Raw genomic sequence first — 11,773 nt, forward strand, 5'->3', positions numbered from 1 at the left:
GGTCCAGACTCAACTGCAAAATCAGGAAGACCCCGAGGTGAACTAGCTGTACCAACTGCAACACATGGAGGATCAACCAGCAAACAAGTAGGTGCTACCACAAGCATCGACGTTGAGGCACCCCATTGTCGTCGACTGAGAATTTAGCGCTGATGCCCCAGAGCTATCGACACCATCTTCCAACTTGGCAAACAACTCGGGTATTCTAACTTCGGGAAAACTTTTCCTACAGTGAAACAAGACCTGCATATCTTCATCGGACCCATCACAAATGTCTCATACTTCACACCGGTTGACACAACAGCAATAGGAATATTGTAAAACAACTTTTTTACCTACTTTGTTCCACACACCCCCAACTTCTGTAATATGCTGTTTTTTATATCGGCCAACGTACTTAACGACAAGATAAAAAGCTAAGCAGTTCCCTATCCGTAAATTTAACACCGTGCTTTTTGCTTTTCTGAATTTTGCCAAAGTAATGCACTAGAGCTAGAAAATTCTCCTCACTATCCATTTGTGAAAAATGACACTCCACTACTACCTTATTACCTTGGAGGGGTATATATAGACAAGAAGCATATGCATAAAGCACACATAAACTACTATTGCCTGTAGCGATTTATGCCCAAATTTATTCCTTCAAAAACCGCTGTTGTTTATAATAGTTTTTGGTTGCAAGTTCTTTAATATAAATTGTGGTTGCCAGTAACAGTTTACGTTCATCCATAATCCGCTGCTACTAGTAACAGTTTTTATAAAATTGTTAAAATTACAATTGCATCTTTAATTTAAAAAAGTTATATTTTGATAAAATGTGTTTCTAAATATTTTATTTAGGTAAATTGCCCTTTAATTTGACTTCAACTTTATTGTACAATAAAGACTTTTAAATTACTTTCAAAATTTAGTAGTATGAAATAGATATATATGTGTGTTATTTAAATAATAATAATATAATATCATTCAAAGATTCTTGCATAGTGTTTCTTTCAGCAATTTAACCTTTTAAAAGAAATCATTTACCCTTCCCATTCTTTTTGATATACTACTTTATCAATTTTTATTTCACATTTCCACTATACATGCTACTTTTATTTTTTTATGTAAAAATCATTATTGAATTATTAAATCTATTTTATTATTTTATCTCTATTAACTAAAGATTATTTTGTGAAGTATATTTTTTAAATTATTCTTGATAACAAGTTTTCCAACAAAGATGTTGCATATAGTGTATGTCAACCTACCAATCATAATATAGTCCAATGCTTGCTCATTTTTGTGTTCGGAATTCTTAATTAACATTATTCGTTGACTCAAGTCAAATGATAGCTTAAATTAAATACCAAGATTTTTTGGGGTCCCATGAAATTGTGACAAGATTCCCAAACACTTACTTGGAAGTTCATATGTATCTTCCTCGGTCTTTCATGTTTATGGTTATAAGTGGCTGAGGATTCTTCCTTAATTGATTCAAAGTGTTGTTGTAGCTAGTAAGACATACATACATGATACATAACATCAAACCTTCATTATTGATTGTCTCATATAAGCATGCAACCTTCTCTTATTGATTCCATCGAATCTTTTAACTCAACAGAATAAAGACTATTTTATTATAAATTAAAATTTTATATATTATTTAAAAAAATTTTATTGACCAACAATATATAAATTACTACACATACACATATAAAATAAAATTCAAACTCTCAATACTTACTTAAATAAACTAATAAATTAATCATTAGATAAACCTAAATTAGTTAGCTACCTTCTCTTACTCAACAATGTTCTCTAATAAAATATTATTGAATTTTCAAATGGTGATGACCTCATAGACTATAAAACTAAAATTGGGACACTAGGTCAATTTCAGGTACCTTTCCCCTTATTAGCAATATATATGTCAAAATCAAGCATCTTGTATTTTTATATGTTATGTTTTTTCAAAAAGTATTCATCAAGACTTGTTTCTAGGAAGCCTCATGGCACCATATGTAGCTAGGTTGAGAACCTTATTATTATTATTATTATTATTATTATTATTATTATTATTATTATTATTAGTAGTAGTAGTAGTAGTATATTTTTATATAAAAAAGTATTATTGTATGTAATATTATTTAGTATCAAGATTTGATTATTGAATTTTATATTGAAGCTTATTTGATAATAACATCAAAATAGTAGTAGTAGTATATTTTTATATAAAAAAGTATTATTGTATGTAATATTATTTAGTATCAAGATTTGATTATTGAATTTTATATTGAAGCTTATTTGATAATAACATCAAACTGTGATAATAATAATAATAATAACAATAATAATAATAATAATAATAATAATAATAATATTTGTATTCTCATTAGACCAAGATTTAGACTGTTGGTAGTTGTTATGGTGCCTAAAAAGTATTGTCTAATTACTAAAATAGATAAAATAATTAATTTTAAATTTAAAAATATAAAAATTAAAAAAATTTAAATACTTTGAAATTACTATAAAAAAATAATTTAGACAGAAATTAGACACCAAACAAAAGACACCATAAAATTAGCCTACTGTTGTGATTTGTAAGCGTCATTTCGCGCTCATGAATAAATGAAATTTTATTTCTATAAATATATATAAAAAAAGGATAATGTTGCTGATATTTTGTTTCTAGCTCTGATGAGGACGGCGATAATAGGTTGCTCAATTCTTTTGACTATTCCAAGATTAAGAATTATATATATATTTTCATGGATCTTTGATTTTTAAACCAGTCAACGATCTGCAACTTATGAACACCATCAATCAAATGCCGAATATTATTGCCGATTAATTGATTGGTTTCTCTCCCATTTTTTATTTTTAGTTCATATTTATTTTTAATTCTTAATTAGTATATTATAATATTTAAGTATCATTCATTAGTTGTTAATGTTATAATTTTAATATTTTATAATTATTTTCCGTTTTCATTTTTTTTCTAAAAACAATAATAGCTGAAATTAAAGAAAAAATATTTTTAATCATGATAAAAGTAATAATAAGAAACAATTAAAGATCAAACACAATATTTTTGTAATTAATACTAGTTATATATAGAGACATCTTAATAGATACTATAAAATTAATAGATGATTGCATGTATATATGAAGCAGAATTTAAACTCCTGTTAAATAAATAAATGAGTCCATCACTTCATTAGTGGCGGAGCCACATAGTGGAAAAGGAGAGCAATAGTTCTATAATTTTAATTTTTTTATATATAAATTATATGTAAATTTTAATTTAGTCTCTTTTAAAATTTTATTTTAATTTTATTTTATTATGTAAATATTTATTTTTTTTTAATATTTTATCTAGCTCTACTCCTGCACTCGATCAATTAAATTGGTTTAAAATTAAGTTGAATTAGTTCAGTAGTTAGCTTACTAATCTGCTTAAGTAAATATCAGAGAATTTTAATCCTGTATTGTGCATGCAATAATTCATTGACCAACGACAAACTCCTAAATAAAACTTAATACTTCAATGTATTAATCATTTTAACCTGTAAAATTAGGAGATACGGTGAAAGATCGAAAAAAAAAAACTAAGTTGGTTTAAAATCTTGTTGTACTTGAGCTATCAAACTCCGAATATATAGTTTCTTAGTGGGCAAGATTCCATTTCTGTTCTAACTTCTAACAGCAATTCTAATGGTTACTTTTTTGGAGTTTCTATTACTGTATGTGTTAAAAAAAAAAGGAACCAATCGTTGGAGTGAGATGAGAAAGAGTTCTTTCTCTTGGATCGAGATGGGAAAGTTCTTTTGAATGGAGACTTTTGTTGTTCAATAATAATTTGTCATTTGTCAAGTTATTTAAAAAATAAATAATTATATAAAATCTTAATTAATTAAATAATTATATTTTTATTTAATTAATAATTTTATATAAAATTTTTTAATAGTGAATCATTTTTAAATTTATAAATTTAAATAATATTATTAAAAAATTTAAAGTATTTTAATTAATTAATTAAGTGAGATCATAATAGGGACTAAAGTTAGTCTTTCTTAATAGAGAAAAGAGAGATGCTTTGAGTTTCTATTTACTGTTTATGACAAAAATTAATGTGAAATTATTTTTTATGACAAGTGGACCATAAATAAGAATTGGGATGAGCTCTCTACTGGAGATGGTCTACCAGAATTTCTGATACAATTCTTCTCTGCCACATGTCACATGTGTATATAGCTACCGATGTGTATAAAACTCATCCAAGAATAACACAATCTCATTCAGTTTCTTTCTTTCATGACAAAACCATCTCTCTTACATACAAACCCTATTAATAATCGAGAGCAATTTCACTGTAATCACATTACATTGGAAATAATAGAGGTGGAGATTTATTAAAAAGCTTAAAACATTAGGTGAAGCTGAATTTTAACACAAGCAATCCATTGTTTTATAGATTTAAATATTGTGTTGGTCTTTAATTTATAGTTTTATCAAAATTATAATTAAGTTTTTATATTTTTTTTATTTTGTAATTAATTTTTTTAAGTTAAAGATATTAAAATTAACAAATATTTATTCCAAAAAATATGTATTTAAAAATCTAATTAAATTTTCAATTAAGTTAAAAATATTAAAATTAACCTTTTTTTATCTTAACTTTGTTTTTTATATATTTTATTTTGTTACTTTCTCATTAATTAATCATTTAAGTAACTTAAATAAATATACTCAATCACACTAATACTCAAATTATATAGTCATGAAGAACACGACAACTTTACTAATTTTTTAATTAGTTGTAACTCGTTCCACTTGCCGAAAACTAAATTTATAAATTGAATTTCTGTCGACCAAAATATCATATCTAAATGTCGCTTCTTGTTGAATCCAAAAACAATTAAGAATAAAAAGACAACAGAATTAAAAAAATCTATACGTAATTATATTTCAATACAAAAGGACATATAACGTGAAATAAATAAAAAAAAAAAAAGTAGTGTTACTTCTAGGAAAAAGCTTAAAGTGATATTTTTACTTTTGTAATTATTAATCATGCCTAACAAAATGTTAGTGCATTGCTTCAACACAATGTATAGTTCTTTCCATTGACTTGAGACTTGAAGAATTAGACAAATAAAAAGAAGTCAAAAAGACTTAATTCACTGAGTTGTATGTGTCGTTTTCAGCCACTTGCAATTATATATATACTACTGACTATAGTGAGTGATATATAGGTGGTGAATTTATTTTTATTTTTATTTTTTTTATTAAGGAGATAAAAACCATGTTGAAGCCTGTATGGACGATGACGAAGATAATAAGACAATTATCGCAAGAATAACCCCTTTTTCATATTTAAGAAGAATAAAAAAACAATAACAAAAAAGAAAGAATGTATATATGATTACGAGTTAAAAGATTTTAAGAGAATTTCTACCACAAAAAATAATTAAATATTATGGTAATTGATAAGAGTATATATAAAGATCTTTAATTTTAATTTTTTTAGAGTTATATTTTTATATTAGTCCCTCTTAAAAACTATTCTAGTTTTGCCCGTATGTAAGACTTTTTTGTATTCTCATGTGAGCTTTTTTTTTTTTAAATACTAATTTCTAAAAAAATATTAGATTATTTATAAATTGTGAAAAATTATAATATTGAACACTATTTATTTTTCTCTCAGAGATCTATATAAATCTACTATTACGATTCTTTAAACACTTAATACCTTTTTTACGTCATAGACTTATAAATACAAAAATTTTCAAAGATTTATTTAATATTTTTTCTTAAGAATTTATACTAGGTTTAATTATTCTGTCGGTCCCTATAGTTTTGCGAATTTTTTAAGTAGGTCCCTATACTTTTTTTCTTTTTAATTGGGTCTCTGCACCAATTTTTTTTCAATTAGGTCCTTCTTAGTAGTAATTGGCTTAATTGTATAGGGACCCAACTGAAAAAAAAAACATTGGTGCAGGGACTAAAATAAAAGGAAAAAAAAGTATAGAGACTCAATTGAAAAAAAAAAATTAGTGCAAGAACCTAATTAAAAAAAAAAAAAGTATAGGGACCTAATTGAAAATTTCGCGAAACTATAGGACCAACAGAATAATTAAACATTTATACTATTGTAAAATTTTCTCCGGATCTCCTAGTATGATTATTCATAATTTTTTGATATGCCATATCATTGGGCCTGCAGAGACCAAGTATATTCACAAAAATGGTCAGGCCTAAAAATTTGTTAAGAATTTTGAATGTGCTGTATAATTTCGTTATCAGATAGATTTTAATTTTGAGATTGCATATTCTTAGAAGAACTCTAACACAGAATATATAGAGAGAATAGAAAGGCTTCTAGTGGGGATTCCCTTAACTTTTGGTATCATCAAAAGAATTTTCTAGCATGAAATAATAAATTACAGAAATATTTGGTAACCAAAGAAAATTAGCCAAAACAGTCATAACTTGCCTTATTTAATATTTATTAATTGTTGCAACAATTAATAAATGCTAAATAAGATAAATTCTAACTGTTTTTTTTTTTTTTGTTTACCTAGCATTACTGAATAAATTAAACCCTTTGGTTAGGGCTATTAGTAATGAATTAATGCTATTCATGAGTTTAAATAATTGATTTAGTATATGTATATCAGGAATGCTACATAATTAAAAATAAAAAATAAAAAATAATATTTTTATTTATAAAAAAGTGTGAATACTTTTCTTAATTAATTGACAATTAATTTTTTTATAATTATCTTTTTTATTTAATTACACCATAAATTAATTCAAATTTTACGTGAATCAAATCACAAGAATCCTTTTTTTTATTATTAGTTTATTACATCCATAATTATACTATTTTTATTTCAAATAAAAATTTTAAACTCTTATATCATTAACCCTAAATATTATTTTTAAATTGGCACAACACGTTTTATAAAAAAAATCAAAATTTTAAATTCGATTAGTCTCAATTAATTAAAAATCAGAAACAATCAGATATAAGAAACTTCATGGAATTGAGGAAGAAATTAAAGCTAGCAGAATTTTGTGATTAATTATACATTATATTGTAACTTGAAACAAACAATCAGATATAAGAAAATGTGACATATATATATATATATATATATATATATATATATATATATATATATATATATATATATATATATATATATATATATATATATATATATATATATATATATATATATATATAGTGGTTGTTCATATAAAATGTATGCATAATCATAGACACAAACCCTAGATTATTACTTATTAAGTAGTAGTTTAATACAAAATAAAAACGCATATATAGCGATAAACCCAAAAGCATAAAAAAACAATGATCAATAATGAAGATTTCGGTTGATGTCGTCAGCAATAGCCTCAGCATCAAATTTGACACCAAACAAGCCTCTTCTTGAAAGTCCAGCACAGTATAATCCATGTTCTCCCTTCCAATGCTTTGGAAATGCATTCTTTGGCATTCCATCTTCGTTTAGAACATACTTGTAATTATCCTATTCAATTAAATAATTAATTAAGTAATATAATAATAATAATAATAATCAACTCAATTTAATTAATTAATTATTATATTCTCACCTTCAACCATTTGTTAGCCACGCTTTTATATCCAGTGGCAAACATAATTGCATCAAATTCCTTCTCCGTGTTGTTTCCAAATATGACTTTGTTGTTCTCAATTCTCATTATATGAGAAGGGATAACCTGTTATATATGTTTTAATTTGTTGGTATAAGAAATTACATAAATGAATTAAAAAATATGAATGATTTAAAAAAATACCTTGATTGAACCGTCTTTAATCTTGGCAATGGTTCCAACATCAAGAATTGGAGACCGACCAGCAGCTTCCTTGAGATAGAATGGTCCCTTATTTGGACGACGAATTCCAAATGGAGAGAGATCACCAAATTTAATGTTTGCTACAAAAGTGATCACACTGTCCACAATATTTACCGGCAAATATTTCAGCATGCGCATACCTTGATGGATTAGTTCTTTGCTCACCACATGAACCTACAATTGCAAATTCAAAATCACTAATTCAATTTTTATTTTACATTATTTTCTGAATTTTTTACTGTTGAAATTCAACACATGATTATGGCAAATAATAAATAAATAAATAAATCTGTTTGAAAGACATATAGACAGAAGACATGTTTAAATGAAGTCACCAAAAAAAAAAACATGTTTGAATGAGTTTTTTAAATTTTTTTTTTAAATTTTAGAAAAGTAAAAATAATTTTATATTTAAATATTTTATACAATTTTTTTTATTTATCAATTATATTTGGATATAACAATATAGAAATATGTTTTTTTATTTATTATATAAAAAATATATATGTTTTTTAAATTTTAAAAAAAATGTAAATTAAAACTTAAAGATTTTTTATTTTTATCAATTTAATGACACTCAGACAACCACATAATATAAAAGAACTATTTAATGCATTGATGAACTTTTGTGTATACAATTGTATATTTATATTAAATCAAAAGGATTCAATAGGATTTAAATTAAAATTTATTTCTATATATATATAGGAATGACTTATCTATTAATTATGTTGGTGTATAAAAATATGTTTTTGTTTATTTATTATATGAAAAATATATTTATTTTTTTAAAAAAATATCTTTTTAAAAAAGATGTAAATTATCTTCTAAAAAACTATATTTTTTTCTAATATTTTTACTTTATTACTAAAAATTTATCAAAAATATTAAAAAAGATTTTTATTAAAAAGAGATTTTTTTTATCAATTTAATGACACTCAAACAACCACACAATATAAAAAAATTATTTAATGCATCGAAAAACTTTTGTGTTTACAATTGTATTAAATCAAAAGGATTCAATAGGATTTTATATTTTAAAAATAAAGAAGCATAGATACAATTAAAATTTATTTCAATATATATACGAATGACTTAGATACGAAATTAAATTACCGGATTTCTCATGAGAATTGAAGTTTTGGCACCAGAAATTTGAAGATCATATGCAATTTCCATTCCAGAATTGCCGCATCCAACAACCAAAACCTCTTTTGATGCAAATATAGAACCACTTTTATAGTGTTTGGAATGCAATATTTGTCCACTAAAAGTGTCTAAGCCAACCACATTTGGAATATATCCTTCACTATTTTCACCTGTGGCTATCACAACATACTTTGCCCTATAAACCTCATCAACCACCTTCTCCATATCCCCTTCTTTAACCATCGCCTTTGCCTCAATCTTCCACATCTGTTCGCCCTCGTCGTACGTGGCCGACTCCACTGTCCGGCAGTAGCGAGGGCTAATCTCGAAACGTTCGACATATCTGTCGACGTATTCGAGAAAACAAGACTTGGAGGGGAAGGTAGGGTAAGAAGGAGGGTAAGACATCAAAGGTAACTCACAAAACTCTTTGGCCAAATGAAGGTTTACTCTATCATAAGCATGCTTTCTCCAAAGAGAAACATTGCAATCCTCTTTCTCAAGTACTATGTGACTAATTGAGTATTGCTTAAGGCATGCTGATATTGCAAGCCCTGAAGGTCCACCACCTACAATTACCACTGTCGTTTCCTCCATTTTTTTTCCCTCTAAACTTTGATGGTTAGTTATGTAATGTGAAAGAATTGAGGGGTTTATATAATTTACTTGGAGATGCTAAAGGATCCTATTTGTTCATGCATGAAACAAATATTTTTGGTAAGATATTTAGCCAGGATTTGGTAATAAAAATGTGCTACATATACTTTTGCTAAGGATGGAAACAAATCTGGACTATTTGATATATTTTTAAGCAATAATAATATAACAAAAATATTATGTATGGGAATCTTAAAAATTACCTGTAATATTAGTCAATATGTATTTATATATAACTATATATATATTAATTTATTTTTAATATATATTTTATATAAATAGCTGTTTGAATAACTGATTTTGTTTTTATATATATAATATAATTGATAATATAATAAAGTAGGTTAAAAGAGATAACATAAAAATTTTATAATTTTATCTATCTATCTATCAACTTAATATACTAAAATTAGATTTTTCTCCAACTAATTAAAGTGAGATATTAATTCTTCGTGAACTCTTTTTTTTTTATCTGAAATGAAATTATTCTTTTTCGATATAATAATGACATTTATTATTATTTATTATTATCAATTCTTTTTATTTTTATTTTTTTATTTATTAAAAATCTCTTTATTTTAAAAAAATATCTTTATTATAATTATAAAAAAGATCTAGACGGTACACACTACACACATTATATATTTTAAAAAAGTAAAATATATTTTAAAAAGGACTAGGATATCAATAATAAATTGTGATTGGTATCAATATTAATAAATAATTCTTATAATTATTTTTTTACTATTAAAGACTATATATAGTATTTCTTTTGTGGTTCATGAGTATAGATTTAAGAGTCAAAGTATTTTATTTTTAATGTGTTATTTTTCTTTGATTATTTTATAGAATAACAATAAAATAATTAAAAAGTCATTGATCAATCTCATTACAAAAAAATAAATTTAAATTAAATACTAAAATAATTGCCAAATATTATTTACCTTCAATTAGTTAATAAATTTAATTTTAATTGATATATATATTTTATTTTTTATTCATATTTTTATTCATTAATTATTGTATTTTTTATATTTATAGTAAATATTGAATATAAAAAATAAAAAATAAAATTAATAATTATTTATTTTATTTATTTAGAGTCATAATTAAATTTATTATAATTGTAATAAGTATCTATAATTAATAATAATATGATATTATAATTTTAAGTTGTATAATATAATAAAAAAGAACGTAGATGTTTGTATATAGCATACAATAATAATACATATATTATCATTTTTATGTATTAAGATTTGAGAAAATATTTTTTTGTAATTTTTGTGAAAACAGATAATATATATATATATAATATATTAGCTGTAGAGAGTATATTTGATGTAAATAAAAAATTTTTTAGAATAAAATAAAAACAAAATAAAATTTAAGGATATTTTTAAAATTTTTACCAATTTTAAAGATAAAAAATATACTTTACCCTAACTATAATTAATTTATATTTATTATTTTATTATAAAAGAAAGATTAATATAAATTAAATGTTACGGGCATGAGTCAAAACCTGATCAATTCTACACAATTTTACTTTAATTTAATTAAGGAAATAAATTAACTGTGTTTATAAATGGTTTCATATTTAGTTTTGTTCCTAATTTTGAATTTTGATTATTCAACATCCATAGTACAAAGAAACATATTATTTAAGAACATGTAAAAGAATCTTATTACAACATTACTTACAGAAAAAAATAAAATAAAATGTAAGCATAAGTATATCGGATTTTTTTAAAATAAATTATTTAATTATTTTAATTACTAAAATAAATAATTTATTTAATTTGTAGCGTATTTACCAATTTATACCATATTTATTTATCTTGTTTATACTGTAAACGAGATAATTTTGCACATATCTCGTTTATATTATAGTGTAAACGAGATATGTGTATTTTTTAATTTTTACATATCTCGTTTGTACTGTAAACTAGATACATGAAAAATTATCTCATTTACAGTGTAAACGAGATATATGTATTTATAAATAATTAAATATAATTTTAAAAATAATAAAAAATATTAATAATTTAAATTAGACCAAACTCTTAAAAATGAAACG

At 23.9% G+C, this 11,773-nt stretch overlaps 1 protein-coding gene across 1 annotated transcript; it reads right to left on the reverse strand.

Annotated features, from left to right (window-relative positions):
• Nucleotides 1–7,364: 7,364 nt before the first annotated feature.
• Nucleotides 7,365–9,634, reverse strand: LOC107624654 (putative indole-3-pyruvate monooxygenase YUCCA10). Its single transcript, XM_088491172.1, has 4 exons — nt 9,004–9,634; nt 7,828–8,061; nt 7,624–7,749; nt 7,365–7,538 (listed from the first exon to the last, which is right to left on the reverse strand). Exons 1-4 carry the CDS (start codon nt 9,631–9,633, stop codon nt 7,365–7,367), a joined length of 1,164 nt encoding a protein of 387 aa, XP_088347298.1. The 5' UTR covers nt 9,634.
• Nucleotides 9,635–11,773: the final 2,139 nt, after the last annotated feature.

Source organism: Arachis ipaensis, chromosome B6 (assembly GCF_059453495.1).
Source record: "Arachis ipaensis isolate K30076 ecotype BB chromosome B6, ASM5945349v1, whole genome shotgun sequence".
Classification (NCBI taxonomy): Eukaryota; Viridiplantae; Streptophyta; class Magnoliopsida; order Fabales; family Fabaceae; genus Arachis; species Arachis ipaensis.

Bases quoted from the DNA above. Each gene is read 5' to 3' on its own strand.
- LOC107624654 (XM_088491172.1), bottom strand. From the start codon at position 9,633: ATGGAGGAAACGACAGTGGTAATTGTAGGTGGTGGACCTTCAGGGCTT. The intron at 8,062-9,003 runs GTAATTTAATTT...TTGCAATTGTAG, and splicing joins CAATTCTCATGAGAAATCCG to GTTCATGTGGTGAGCAAAGA. The intron at 7,539-7,623 runs GTGAGAATATAA...TTAATTGAATAG, and splicing joins TGGCTAACAAATGGTTGAAG to GATAATTACAAGTATGTTCT.